The 15394-nt window shown below is 45.8% G+C and overlaps 1 protein-coding gene across 3 annotated transcripts in view; it reads left to right on the top strand.

Moving 5' to 3' along the window:
- Efcab6 (EF-hand calcium binding domain 6) overlaps window positions 1-15394 on the top strand; it is a 173874-nt gene that overhangs the window by 20943 nt on the left and 137537 nt on the right. For all 3 annotated transcript variants that reach the window (XM_069999721.1, XM_069999723.1, XM_069999722.1), the window contains 3 exons: window positions 472-626; window positions 6065-6276; window positions 12390-12478. In XM_069999721.1, coding sequence (XP_069855822.1) covers window positions 472-626; window positions 6065-6276; window positions 12390-12478 — 456 coding nt within the window. The remainder of the gene's footprint in view (window positions 1-471; window positions 627-6064; window positions 6277-12389; window positions 12479-15394) is intronic.

Genomic DNA, 15394 nt, shown 5'->3' with positions numbered 1-15394 from the left:
TCTTCGTTAGTTTCTTTATCATGTTCGTTGAGTTTAGTTGTACTTTCCTGGAAGCTTAGTTATTAAGTTGAGGTTTTAATTCTATTCTGTTCTGCTTTGTTCTATACTTCCATTCCATTCTATTCTATACCTATCTTACCCTCTTCAATTTTGCATTGCTGGGAATTGAATTCAGGGCCTTGAGCTTGCTAGGCATGTGCTCTACCACCTGGACCACACTCGTTAGTCATTCTGTTGTTTTCCTGGGGGCAGAGTCTCACTGTGTGGCCTGAGTTGGCTGAGAATACAGGTAGGCATTACCATGCCATTTGTGAAGTTTGTGGGATATGCTGAGAACAACCCAGAATCCTGATTTTGCACATATCTGAAAGTGATTGAAAGCTGGGCAGGCAACATTTTTACATGGCCCTCTGTCATTTCAGAAAAGGGATAGGAAGCTGGGTGTTAACAGTGTCTGTTCTTTCATCACAGGGACTTAATGAATAAGATGGCAGTTCTACCAGACTGGCAAGCTCTGTACCCTCAGACACGGAAGTCCAACTATCCAAGGCCACACTCTTCACCGTGTAAAGTTCCCTCGAAAAATAACTTTCAGAACATGTTCAGACCTTCTTCCTCTACTTCAAGTGAGTATTTGCAAGCAAATAAAAATAAAACACCGGCAGAAGACTGCCTCCCCAGCTTAACATGTGCCTGGCTCAGGATGGAGGGGTCACATGGTCCATTCGTGTTCGCGTGTGCTGTATGGGAAGCAGCTGTGGACTGATCAGCCCACTTGTGTGTGGTTTTTGAGTGGGTAGGACAGGATCTGATCCGGGATAGTGAATTTGCAATCTAGGTACTTAATTAACTGCTATGTTATATAGTACACTGGTTCTTTGTTGTTGTTGTTTTTTTTTAAAGTAATGTATTTTTTTTAGTAGTCTTTAGGTTTGTAGAAAATTTGAGCAGGAAGAATAGAAAATTCCCATACTGCTGTTACTCCTGACTCATCGAGAGGTTTTTCAGGTTTGAGTTTTAGGATTAGGTTGGAGGTAATTTAGTGAAGGGAGTAAGATCTGTGTCTAGATTCACTTTGTTTTACATGTGGATGGCCACTTGTTCCAATGTTATTTATTGAAAAGACAACCTTTTCCTTGTGTTAATCCTCACTGATTTATTGTGCATTTTGACATTTAAAACATATATATATATATATATATATATATATATATATAATGTACTTCTGATCACATTCACCCCTGTTACCTTATCTTTATTTATTTTTATTTCTTATTTATTTTTATGCTGGTTCTGAGGTTTGAACTCAGGGCTTGGGCTGCTATCCCTGAGCTCTTTTGTTCAAGAGCTTTTGTTAGCACTCTACCACTTCCAGCTTTTTGTCAGATAATTGAGATAAGAATCTCACAGACTTTCCTTCCTGGGCAGGCTTCAAACCATGATCCTCAGATCTCAACCTCCTGAGTAGCTAGGATTATAGGGGTGAGCCATCAGTGTTCAACTTCTTCACTTATTTTTGTTTTTTCTTGCTGAGTGATAGAAAATTTTATTACCACAGTTTATCCATTCAACCAGTGAAGGGCACTTTGCCATAAATATCCACATATTATAATATAATATATATTGTATATATAATATATATTATATGTAATATGTATTAAAAATATGTATTTTGTTGGTCATAGGGCTTGAGCGCTGGGCCTGGGCGCTGTCCCTCAGCTCTTGAGCTCAAGGCTAGCACCACTTGAGCCACAGTGTCACTTCCAGCCTTTTCTGTTTATGTGGTGCTAAACCCAGGGCCTCATACATGCGAGGCAAGCCCTCTACCACTGAGCCACCTTCCCAGCCCAACGCACATACTGTTTTTTTTTTTTTGAGATCTTCATTCAGTCAGGGCCTTGTATTCTCTTGCTTCACTTTTTGCTCAAAGCTGGTACTCTACCATTTGGGACACAGCTCCACTTCTCACTTTTTGCTGATTATTTGGAGTTAAGAGTATCATACCTTTTCTGCCTGAGCTGGTTTTGCACTTCAAGTCTTAGCTGTTCGTATAGCTAGGCTGCAGGGGTAATTTTTAAATGCAGTGAAGGGTTTTTTCTTTTTTACTTTTATTGATTACATATAAATAAATATGTATTTGAGTCTCATTACTTTAAACACAGGAGCTCTGCCCTCATCACTGTTTCCAGTTCTGGCTTCCTCATCATTTTAACAAGTTTCTGTCTCTGCTGAGGTCCCCTGGTGTCATCACGTCCTCTGTTACTGTCTCTGTTACTGAGTTGAACATGTTTCTTGGTCATAGTCTGCCCATGTTTTTGTATTGGTTTTCCTGTGGGTGTTCTTCTGATAACTGTTTAGGTCATCTTTTCCTTTGTGCTTGCCTTGCCATTAAAAAAAGTAATACCAGACATTTGTATAGGAGAGTAGAGGGAGAAGTAAATGGTATTTGTGCCTAGAGAGGACCCCTCCTCCTCTCAGGCCTTTCATGAGTGGGTGAACTGACGTTGCCACTGATGTGAGCTGTCTGGACCTGGTGGCATTTTCCTTAGATTTATGTTGTGCTGATTTCACATTTTCTTCTTTGAGACCTGAGATCTGAGGTCTCTGTGTTTGTAGCCCCTCTGTCAGTGTGAGATGCTAGAGCGGAGCATCTCTCTGTTTCTCAGCTCACTTCCATGGGACTCTGGCTCTGCACTGGACATTCAGTATCAGGAGAACCCTGTCCACCCTGTTGCCGTGCTTGGAGCCTGGGGCTGACCCCTGGTGTTCATTCAGTGAAGCCCTAGGTGCTCCAGAGGGGTTGGCCCCGCCCTTCTCTGTTGGCATTACACGCATGGCTGCCTTGCCACAGGCCAGAGCTGTGAGGGTCCTGGGCCAGGAACCCACACCACTCCACAAATGGCTATGAATAACAGCAAACCCAGCGCATTTGCTCTCCCACTACTGCAGATGAGCTCTCCTTCTATCTTGGGGACTGGCTCGTCCTTTCTGGAGCGGGTCTGTGAGTCCTCGGAGCTCGGTGGGGTTTTCTCTGAGCGTATTGTTGGCCCCTGTGTTGAGGTGAGAGCGGTGGGATTTCTCCATCCTGCACAGATGGACAGTAATCCCTCAGCTCACCCCAGCAACATGGCATCCGTTCGTGCTCCCCACAGCAGGTCTGCAGGTGTGGTACCCCCTTAATTTCCAGCCTCAGAGGTTGTATGAGGCATGTGTGGTAAAAAATATTTCCTTCCAGTGACTTCACATAGTTTCCAGTCTGCTACCTTTTATTAGCTTCTGAGTTGTAAAGTGGAGGCTCCTTGGAGAACAACTACAAAATACGAGCAGAGTCTGAGGAAGGAGCTCACAATGGAGGCATCCATTAGCTAGAGGCCTGTGACCCTGGGTGGCGGGGGCCAGGGGGAGGGTGCCTGGTACACTAGCTCTTGGGGGGGGGTAGAGGAGGTAATACCAGCTCTTGGGGTACACCTGCTCCTGGGGAGAGGGAGATGTGGAGTCTGTCCCCTTCCTGAGCAGTTTTGAGGTCTGGTAGGGGGTTTGGGGGATAGTCAGCTCCTTCTCCCTTGTGGCTGTATAGTTCTTGCTTGGCTCTATGTCCCAGGTGCCATCTGTAACTAGAACAAGAGTTCCACATGGGAGATCCCAGGTGTCTGGCTGCTGGCTGCTTTCTATGTGCACCCCATCTACATATATATCTCTCCCTCATGGGCCATTCTAATACCCCCCCTTTTGCCCCCACACCACCACAGGAGCCCCACCAGCCATTTGTAAAACCTTGTTAGCTCCAGAACAAACAAATCTCATCTTCATTCTGCTTGTTTCTGTCCTCACTATGGCTCCTTGCCCCAGTCCTCTCCCCTCTGTTCTTGCCCTGTCACCCATTTTCTACTCAGTAGCCATTGTGATCGTAGAACCCACCCAGGCCAGGTGCATTGGCCTCACCAGCAGGGCCCTTACTGCTCTGCCTCTCCCCTGGTACACACCATGAGGCCCATCCTGGCCTGAGCCCATTCCTGCCTCCAGCGTCCTCATCATTGCGGTGGTCTCCCTGTTTAGGACACTGCTACTTCAGCTTTCGGGTTTGCTGGGCAAGCTCATAAACCCCCTGGAGGAGGCTTTCCCTGCCACCCATGCGAGCCCCTGGGCACTGCCTGCACCACACTCTGCCACATTGTCTTTCCTCTGCTCTGCCCTGGCCACCGTCCACCATTATCTTAGGACTTCCTGGCTGATGACCACTCCTGTCTGTTTTTGCTGTCCAGATGGTGGGCTACACCGGTCACAGGCACTGCATGTCTGACAGGTGGGCAGTGCTAGGCCATCGTTCCCCAGGGATGCATCTACCTCCTTCACAGTCACTGTATCTGAGGATTCCCCTCCCTCCCTAGGCCCAATATTGGTGCACATGCATACATGCACATGTGCGTACACACCCACACATACACATACTGACTGCATACCATAGCCAATAAAGCTCTGGGGTGCAGGCACACCAACCAGGCCTCTACCCCAGAGTGACTGTGGGGACGCCTCCACGGGCTCCAGAGATGGCTTAGGTACCCCTGGTTGTGAAGATCCCCAACAGCCCTTGGGGTGCATCATGCGGTCCTGCTCTTTGAGGCCCTAGTCTGGCTCAGGGCCCCCAAGGCAAACATCTCCACTTGCTTCAGGCTGATGAGACATTCTCATTTCCAGGAGAAAACTGGAGCTGCTCATCCCTGGTGGCTGCCATGGTAACAGGATAGGTGAGGCAGGGGTAAAGCCACCACCCTGACCTGCTGCGTGGGACAGGGTTGCTCTCAACCTTTAAAATCACCCCACGGAGGGGCAGGGGTGACCAGGCTGCTGAAGTGCCAGCCTCTTGTCCTGCCCATCCGTCATAGAATATCACACTGACCATCATGTGGTCTGTTCATTGTCTCCTTCGATTGGTGCCACAAGGTAGTTTGTGGTTACATTTACTTGTTCCTGCCTGTTGGCCCCACCATTATTCTTATCCAGGATGGAGACCCATAGTCTGTTTCCTCTCACTGCTGACACAGACCCCCAACACCCAGCATATCAGTCACCTGAGCACTTTTTTAGACCACTCAGCCTTTCCATGGCTTGCCTCTCACTTGTCCTTCTGACTTGTAAGGGATCATCTAGAGTTAAGCATCACATGCTTCTCCCTGAAAAATGGTCAAGGCTGGGCAGACACCATACTTTAAAGAGTGATTTGATTACTACTTCTCAACTAAATTCTCTCTTCCCATAGTCTTAATTTTTCTAACAATATCCTATGTGCTGTGTGTGTGTGTGTGTGTATGTGTATCCTATGTGCTCTGTGTGTGTGTGTGTGTGTGTGCGCGCGCATGCACGCACACACACGCACACACCAGTACTCAGGCTTGAACTCAGGGCCTGGGTGCTGTCCCTTAGCTTTTTCACTTAAGCTTGTGTTCTACCAATTGAGCCACACACAGCTTCACTTCTGGCTTTTTGCTGGTTCATTGGAGATAAGAATCCCAGATTTGTCTGCCAGAGCTGATTTCAAACTGGGTCTCAGGTGTCAGCTTCCTAAGATTAGCTAGGATTATAGATGTAAGCCACCAGCACCTAGCCCTATGTGCTTTTAGGAGAAGAATGCCTTTCCCCCTGTTTTTCTCACCTAAGTCATAGTTGTTATTCTCTAGTGACAAAATTTCAGAGGTAAAAAATGACGATAGTAAACCTGAAGCATTGGCTCATGCCTGTAATCCTAGTGACTCAAGAGGCTGTGATCTCAAAATTGAGGTTGAAAGCCAGCCAGCACAGAAAAGTTCATGAGACTCTCTTCTCCAGTTAACAACCAAAAAGCTGAACATGAAGCTGTGGCTTCAAGTGGTACAGCACCAGCCTTGAGTGAAAAAGCTCCTATGAATAGCTCCTAGGCCCAGAGTTCAAGCCCTAAGACTGGTACAAATGGAAAAAAATGACTGTAGATTTTCCATGACTGAACTTATAGACCTAAAAATAGTGGAAGAACCTGCTTGGTTCTGTTCTTCTTTTTATGTTTGAATAGTAAGCTCCATTTCTCTTACAGCTGCAGCCATTGCAAATCCAATCCTGTCCTCCTTGGATATTAAGCGGATTCTATTTCAGAAAATTTCTGATAAAAGGGATGAATTGAAAAAAGCCTTCCAGCTGCTCGACACGGGTCAGAACCAGACCGTGAGCAAGAATGAATTGAGAAGAACCATCACCACTTTCCTGTTGCCACTCACCAGAGAACAGTTCCAAGATGTGCTGGCTCAGGTGTGTTCATGGAAACTGGGACATGTGGGATGTGCTGATGGAATTCAGGTCCTGGGTGCTGCCCCTGAGCTCTTTTGCTCAAAGCCAGCTAGTGCTCTACCACTTTGAGCCCTGGCACCACTTCTGGTTTTCTGGTGGTTCACTGGAGATAAGAGTCTCACAGACTTTCCTGCATGGGCTGGTTTGAATTGCAATCCTCAGATCTTAGCCTCCTGAATAGCTAGGATTATAAACATTAGCTGTGGAACCTGGTAATATGTTGATTTTTTTAATGTCACCTTTTAAGGCTATATATATTTTTAACAACTAGTAAGACAGAATTTACATATCACAAAATACACTTTTTTAAAGTTATAAACCTTGTTTTTAATTTGCCAAATAATCTTTAAAAGAGAATTATAAAAGACAAAAAGCATACTTTCATTCAGACTGTCTTTTTTAAGTAAGTGATTTGCTCTTAATTACAAATACTGGGTACGACAATACCTTCTTTTCAAAACCAATAACTACAAGAGTGTATTGTTAACCTGTATGAATCAGTGTTTTTAATTTATTCATAGTTGTGCAACTGTCACAGCAACAGGCAACTTAAAAGCTGTTTTTGCTGGGTCCATGAATTAACTAAAAGCAGGATAAAAAGGCTGAGTGCCCAGCCCCCTCTCTGCTTTATGTCTGAGTCCTCTGATCTGAGCCATTTCCTCCTGTGGTCACTTTGCAGTCAGCTGCAGGAAAGACAGGGTTTACCAAGAATCATCTTGTGACACAGCAGCTTGGCACCCCCCCAGGCAATGCCACCTGCTCATCACCTTGTGGCACAAGGTGCAGCAGCTGCAAAGGCAAGCTCAGGCCGGCCGCCGGCCACTCATTCCTGCTCTCCTCTAGCGGGGGGCTCTCCAAAATCCCCAGGACAAAGGCCACACAGGTGACTTGGGCTGGTTAAAACTGTGTGTCCCCTACCCCCAAGTCTCCCTATTTAACCTGAAACAGATGCCAGCACCCTGAGAACAGCAGAGATATTTTGAAGCACTATCTTCTTGAACACAGCTCCACAAAATGCATCTCCTTTGTCTGCCCTTTTCCATGACTCTCTATTTGGCATTTTGGGTGAATGGCTGGATGTGCTCTGTGGAACACCTGGGGTGTAAAACTCCATTGTCACCAGCACTGTCTAATTGGAGGACAGTGTCACCATCCCCAAAAGAAAGCCTACCCTGTATCCATCACAGTGATTCTGCCCTTGCCTGGAGCCAGCGCTTCTGCTTTCTGTCATTGTCAGTGGTACATAGCTAGTGAATGGGTCATACTTTGGTATCTGCTTTTTCCATGCCTATATCTCTACTGCATTCTTTTTTTTAGGGCCAAATAGTAGTCCACTGAATGGATACACTTCTTTCCCCTTTCTTTAGAGGGTGGACCTTTGAATTGTTCACACCTTTGGACTTCTTTGAATTCCTTTGTTGTGACCCTTACCACCCAGGGTTCTGTGTGACCACAGCTGGCAGTTGTCTTGGCTGCACACCTGTGGGACTTGCTGTGTCCCATGGTAACATTCTGACTCTGTGTGTGTGTGTGTGTGTGTGTGTGTGTGTGTGTGTGTGGTGTGTGTGTGTGTGTGTGTGTGTGTGTGTGTGTGTGTGTGTGTGTGTGTGTGTGTGTGTGTGTGTGTGTGTGTGTGTGTGTGTGTGTGTGTGTGTGTGTGTGCCATTCCTGAGGCTTCAACTTAGGGTCTAGGTGCTGTTCCTGAGATTTTTTTGTTCAAGGTTAGAGCTCTGGCACTTGAGCCACACTTGAGCCACAGCTCTACTTGTAGCTTTTCTGGTGATTAATTGGAGATAAGAGTCTCACAGGTTTTCCTGCCCAGCTGGCTTTGAGTTTCATTCTTCAGATCTCAGCCTCCTGAGTGGCCAGGATTACAGGTGTGAGCCACCGGGTGCCCAGCAGCATTCTGACTTTTAAAGAGCACTCTTTCTTGTAAGCATTGCGTTCATTTCCTCTGAAGCTAGATTTAACTGACACTTTGTACCAAATGGAGAATTAAAATATTATTTCCTGCTGTGTGCCCTTATAGTCATGCTCTAATGTGTAATTTACAATTTTGACAATCTTCCCAAGCTAATCAGATATGCAGGAAGGGGGAAAGTACAGAAAATATGAAGTGTGTATTTGGTTTTAAAAGTGACATATGTTTTTTATATTTTTTTTATTTTTTAAGAAGCCACTGAGATCCTTGGAATGTCAAAGGCATTTTTTTTTTTTTCAGAGCAGGTCTTGTAATCTCTCCTGAACAACAGACTGGCTTCCCTAGAGCTTGTGGCTGGTAGAACCTAGGAGTCAGTAATGAGGTCCCAGTGTGCTGTGGGTACCAAGGTCATGGCCAAGGTCATCAAGAGCAAAGGGCAGACCCTAAGCTCTGGCCTGGGCTGCACTTCTATAGGTCTTTCTGACTAGCCCACATGGTGACTCAACCTCCTTTTCCTGGAGGTGGAGACCAAGAGGTTTCATGGCCCTTTACCTTTGAAGGTGGACAAAGCATTTTCTAGTTAGGGCTGAATTTCTGTTAGCTCTGATTTATTTCAAGAGCCATGGCAGGAATGTTTTCATGTAGAATCGTACCAACTGGCCAGGGCGAGAGGGATGGTTGGCTTTTGTCTGGGAGCAGCCCTGTACCTTGTTACTTTCCACATGGCCTCAGTCTCAGTATTATTATTATTATTATTTTTGGGTGGTCCAGTCGTGGGGCCTGAACTCTGGGCCTGGGTGCTGTCCCTCAGCTCTTCAGCTCAAGGCTAGCGCTCTACCACTTGAGCCAAAGCACCACACTTCCGGCTTTTTTCTTTTTGCTTATGTGGTGCTGAGGAATAGAACCCAGGGCCTTAGGCATGCAAGGCAAGCACTCTACCACTGAGCCACCTTCCCAGCCCCTCGGTCTCAGTATTAATGCAGACCATTTGTTGAGAAGTTGGATTGGTCCAGAGAGGGAGAACAGAGCTGGGCTCTGGGCTCCGTGCTGTGCCAGGCCAGGCCCGGTGTCTTCTCGGAAGATGCTGATGGGCACTGACATAGCCCTTCCCTCTGCCCATTTCCAAACCCTGGCTGAGGCTCTGCTCCCGCAGTTTATCTTTGGATGGTTTTGATCATTTAACATATGTCACAGATTCATAAATCCTAGAAAGGGGTATATTGTACAGAGCCTTCCCTTCAATTTTCCAGGGCACTCCGTTTTAGCAAGAGTGCTCATGGCAATAATTTATCACTATATTACAATTAATTTGAAATGTGGGGAGCTGCACTCTGTGATGGTCTTCCTCTCTAGACAAGGCCTGAGTATAGTGTCATTGGTGGACTCTGCACCATGCCAGGAGATTGTGAACTGTGTGGAGATGCCTCCTCTCCCAGCAGACACCTCCTTCCCCAGGGGATACCTCCTCCTTCTCCCTTGGGACACCTCCTCCTTCCCCAGGACACATCTCCTCCTCCTCCCTTGGGACAGCTCCTCCTTCCCCAGGGGACACTTCCTCCTCCTCCTTGCTCAGGGCTGCCACATCTGAGTTTCTCTCTTTACTCCCCTATAGCCACCATGAACTTCAAGTCCACATTTCATCTGTTCTGGTCTTCTGTCATATTAGGGAAACGTGAGCAGTTGATGGCACATGTATGTGTTGGTAACTGGACAATCAGGCATTCTTCCCTGGCCCCTTCCCCAGGCTCCTCGTCCCACAGGCTTTAGATAGAAGAGAGAAATTCGGGCTGGGAAGGTGGCTCAGTGGTAGAGCACTTGCCTTCCATGCCTGAGGCCCTGGGTTCGATTCCTCAGCGCCACATAAGCAAAAAGAAAAAAGCCGGAAGTGGCGCTGTGGCTCAAGTGGTAGAACACTAGCCTTGAGCTGAAGAGCTGAGGGACAGTGCCCAGGCCCAGAGTTCAGGCCCCACGACCGGAGCCCCCCCCAAAAAAAAAGAAAGAAAAGAGAAATTCATTTATGAGACAGATACCACACAACTGTGGCCACTCTATGGGTGTCAAATTTGACTGACTCTGTGGATCTACATAAGCTTAATAATGAAGTATATTGACTTTTAAAATTTAAATTCTAGATTCTAATTCTCTGAATATTTGTGGGTTTTTTTTTTTTTTTTTTGCCAGTACTAGGATTTGAACTCCAGGTCTAGTACTTGCTCAGCATGCTTGTTTGATTGGTGTTCTACCAATGAGACATACCTCCAGTCTAGCTTTTTGCTGCTTAGTTTTGGACATGGAGTCTCATGGATTTTTGTGTCCTTTCTGGCATTGAACTACAATTATTCAATCTCAGTCTCCTGAATAGTAAAGATTTACAGGTGTGATTCAGTGGTGCCTTGTTTAAAAATTAAAATTTTATTTAGAAATTATTTTGATTCTAGAAAATTTGCCATAAGAATGGAATGAGGACTGGGAAGGTGGTTCAGTGGTAGAGTGCTGGCCTTGCGTGCATGAGGCCCTGGGTTCGATTCCTCAGCACCACATTAGCAGAAAAAACAGGAAGCGGTGCTATGGCTCAAGTGGTAGAGTGCTAGCCTCGAGCTGAATTGCTGAGGGACAGCACCCAGGCCCAGAGTTCAGGTCCCACAACCGACAAAAAACAAAAAGAATGGAATGACTGGGGCTGGGAAGGTGGCTCAGTGGTAGAGCACTTGCCTTGCATGCATGAGGCCCTGGGTTTGATTCCTCAGCACCACATAAGCAGAAAAAGCCGGAAGTGGCACTATGGCTTAAGTGGTAGAGCGCTAGCCTTGAGCTGAAGAGCTGAGGGACAGTGCCCAGGCCCAGAGTTCAGGCCCCATGACTGACAAAAAAAAAAAAAAAAAAGAATGGTATGACTAGCACTTAAGCAGCACAAATAATACTCAAGTGGCCTTTGCTTAGCTTTAGGAGCTGTGACCATATTAGAAATAGTTTCTCCTAGGATCTCACATTGTGTGTATAAGTGCATGTCTGTATGTGAGTGTGTTCAAAGTCAACATAGTTAATGTATACAACATACTTTTTTTTCTAAAAGTATTTGGGAAGAAGTGGTTTATTTCACAGTTCTTTCCAAGTAAGTCCAGAACTAGAACTTGATATCTGATGCTTTCTCTCACTGACTAGGACTCTACCAACTGAGCCACACCCCCAACCCCCAGTTCTTTTTTTTTGGCCAGTCCCAGGACTTGAATTCAGAGCCTGGGTGCTACCCCTGAGCCTCTTTGCGCTCCAGGCTAGTGCTCTACCACTTGAGCCACAGCACCACTTCCAGCTTTTTCTGAGTAGTTGATTGGAGATAAGAGTCTCACAGACTTTCTTGTGTGGGCTGGCTTTGAACCATGATGCTCAGATCTCAGCCTCCTGAGTAAGATTACAGGTGTGAGCCACTGGCTCCCAGCTCCCAGTTAGTTCTTCACTCTTAAACAGTTCAGTATATTGTTCCTAAGGAGAACAACTTGCACTGATTGCTGAGATAGATAGGCACACGCTACCACACCCAGCTTCTTCTGTGAGACAGTCTCCCAGACTTTTCTGTCATGGCTGGTCTGGAACCTCAGTCCTCCCAAACTCAGCTTCCACATAGCTAGGTTGAGCCACCACTCCCAGCTGTAGCTGAGAGGGTCAAAACTGTGAGGCTGGCCTTACCCTCTCATCCTCTCAGCCTCAGCCTTCCAGGCAGCTGGGATTAACAGGTGTGAGCTATGGTTTTCCATCAAGACTTTTCAATTTAAAAGTGACCTTTTCTACCCCAAAGCTATTTGAATGTTTAGGAAAATTACATAGCACTAGGAGTATACCTCAGCTCCTAACTTATGTATTAGAATATATTTGTATTGATTTCCTCTTTTCTTTTAGATAGATTTTAGGTTTGGCTAGGTTTAGACTTGATGTTTAGGTAATTTTGTTGCTGGCACACTGATGCTTCGTCTAGGATTACAGACTGACACTGATGCTTGGTTTTCTGAGGCTACCTTTGATCTCAGATACCAGAAAAGTGGTGTAAATGTGTTCCAGCAATCCAACCCACAGCACACCGTGGAGCTGAGCTTGTGTGCTCATCTGTGTTGCCTGGACCTTAATTCTTTAACATCCTGTTACTCTTGTTTGAATGTAGCTCCCTCTGACCAGCTCTGGATCTGTGCCGTACATGGAATTCCTGTCCAAGTTTGGCGGTATTGACCTGAACATCAATGTTATAAAGAGGTAAGTGTTATTCAGTCATAGATAAATGCGAAGTTGAGATGACGAATAAATGCTGTGACAAAAGGCCCCAAGAAGCCATATTTGTTTTTTTCTATGGCTATGTAGCCTAGGATGGCCTTTAACTCATGATTCTTTTGCCTCAGCCTCTGGATTGCTGGGATTACAGGCATGCACCAACATGCCTGACTTATAGCTATAGTTCCATGAGAAGTGAGTTGATGGAATGCAGTGTATTGATCTTTAGTCCAAATTGAATTTAGAGAAGATTCTAACATGTCTATAAGAGATATTTCAGAATGAGACAAGGTATATTGTAATGAAATGTAAGCATAACCCATGAAAAATGAGGCAAAATATGCTTTATTTTAGATTTTGAATAATGGATTCTATTTTTGTGCTGTTCCATTTAATTTCTTTCTTTTAATTTCAGTCTCTCTTTTTATTTTGGTGGTGAGGATTGGACCCATGGTGTTGGCTGGCATCTTCCACTTGAGCCACGCCTGGCTTTTCATTCTGCAATGAGATAATAGCATGCAGAAGTTGAAATGTGTTGGGTTATGTGTGTTTTCATTGTTACTAATTGGAAAGTGATGTGTTTTGGTGGCTAGAAAGGGAATGTTAACATCTTGTCTGAGCACTTTTGGCCTCTCATAGTCCCAGCATAAACATAATGCTCATTTGCTTCATCTTCAGAGTGAGAGGCTGGAGCATGGCATTAGATGTCTCTGTCATCTGGGAAGTTCCTAGCTCCTAGCATGTGGTTTGTGCACAGTCTAGGAAACAACTAGTTTAGTAGAACAACTTCGCTAATGATTGGACTCTAAGGGACTAAGCCCATTTTCCCCAGGAGCTGAGTATACTGCTACAGAAAAGACTCATTCCCCCATCAAGCAGGTTTTAGTATTGCCCAGTGTTCTTGACTGAATCCTCAGTCTTGCTTAGTACAAGAGAAGTGGGGAGTTGATCACATTTCCAGACCCATGTCCTATGTTACAGCCATAGGAAATAGACTAAGGCCCCTCCATGACCTGGACTTCTCTGTGGCCTGTTTAGTGTTATTTTGACTCTGTATTCCTCCTCTTGACTCAGACCCATTCTTGTTGGTGTGATAATTGTTGTTTAGACCATAACTAGTTCACACACACTTGGTTGCAAAAGCCAAAGAGATGGGGCCTTGTGAGGCAGTGCTGGGGTTTGAATGCAGAGCTTTGCACTCATATGGCAGTCACTGTACCATTTGAGCCATACACTCTGCCCGCCCCCCTCCACTCTTTTTTTAAGTTATGTTTCAGGCAGAGTTTTACCTTTTTGACAGGAACAGGCACCAGACCATGATCCTCCTATTTATAGTCGCATATAAATAGCTGGGATTATAGGTGTGCCAGCTTAGTGATTTAAGTGGGGTCTCACTAACTTTTTTTTTTGCCTTGACTGGCCTTCAACCAGGATCTCTCCTAACCTCTACCTCCCAAGTGGCTAGGATCCTAAGTGAGAGCTGCTGGTATCCTACAAGAAGAGACTGAAAAAATTATTATTGAGAAACTTCTGTCTAATAAGTTATTTGAGATGAAAATTATCATAAGCTACTCTCTTCAAGATAAAAGGTTAAATATTTATGGTATATTTGAAAGACGTTGTACTCTGAAGCTGGATTCTCTGTTGTTGGAGACAATGCATCATAGCAAACACCTTCTCCTTCCAGCCGTCCCTGTGGTAGGCTACTTGCCATGAACAGCGTTTCTGCTGAAAACAATTAAATTTGTGGGCAACAGGTAAAGCATATGTACACTTCTTCATGTGGCACTGAACCCACAAGGACTTCTTGTGTGGGCATTAGCATCCACAACATTAAATGTAAAAGGGTTAAAAATTCTTCAGCTAAAAGAGTATCAGACTGTTTACATTTTTTTTTCTTGCTGGTCCTAGGGCATGAACTCAGGGCCTGGGTGTTGTCCCTGAGCTTTTTTGCTCAAGGCTAGATAAGCTACAGCTCCACTTCTAGCTTTTTTGGTGGTTAACTAGAAATAAGAATCTTCCAGACTTTCCTACACAGACTGACTTTGAACTGTGATCCTCAGCTCTCAGCCTCTTGAGCTGGGATTACAGGTGTGAGCCACCGTTGCCCATTGGAGATTCATCTTTAGAGAGTTCCTGTCTCCAAGTTAGTATCTGAGAGCAGCTGATCGCAGTTAAGGTTCTGAAGCCCAGAGATGAGGGTGTGTGTGTCAGGGTATAGGTAAGGAAGAACACCTGTGAAGGGCAGCGGGCAAAGTTGGCTGTGAGGTGGTGACTTGGTCAGTGGGGGAGGCTGTGGCTGGCGCACTGCAGCTTGCTAGGTTCCAGGTTCCGGGTCCTGCTACTGACCATTGTCACACTCGTCCAGTTTATTCCCACTGGTCTCTGCCATGAGCAGGGTCAGCATTCGGCTCACTGCCATGACCCAGACCTGGTGTATAGGAAGCACTGTCAAATGCTGAAAAGCGGGGGAGCCCTAGTTCTGCTTCCTTTGTTCTCTACCCTGTGCCCCAACTCCACCGGGGTGCTCTAAAGAGAGCTCTGAGGGTCTCTAGACACATGGATTGTGCACAACGCAGAAGATTGACCGGGGAAAGGCAGACGAAGCGAAGGGATGGCAGGCACACTCCTCTCTGATGGTCACAGAATGGCCCAGGGGCCACAGTGGTCAGCGCCAGGGCTGACCTCCACTTGTTCTGTTACCTTTATTCTCCCATCCACATCTCCACATCAGTCAGGATGATGGTGGTCCCAGGCCCAGAGACCTGCTGTGAATTAAATGAGATGAAACATGGCCCAAGTAGGTGCTCACTGAGCATCCACTACAATCACCTCACTGGCAGGGACTGAGGAGAGCCATTGGCCTTATGTTTCATTTCATGGCGAGGAAACAGGCAGAGA

This window comes from Dipodomys merriami, unplaced genomic scaffold (assembly GCF_024711535.1).
Source record: "Dipodomys merriami isolate MVZ:Mamm:240054 unplaced genomic scaffold, mDipMer1.0.p SCAF_55, whole genome shotgun sequence".
Taxonomy (NCBI): Eukaryota; Metazoa; Chordata; class Mammalia; order Rodentia; family Heteromyidae; genus Dipodomys; species Dipodomys merriami.
This window is presented reverse-complemented; position numbering and strand designations above follow the sequence as displayed.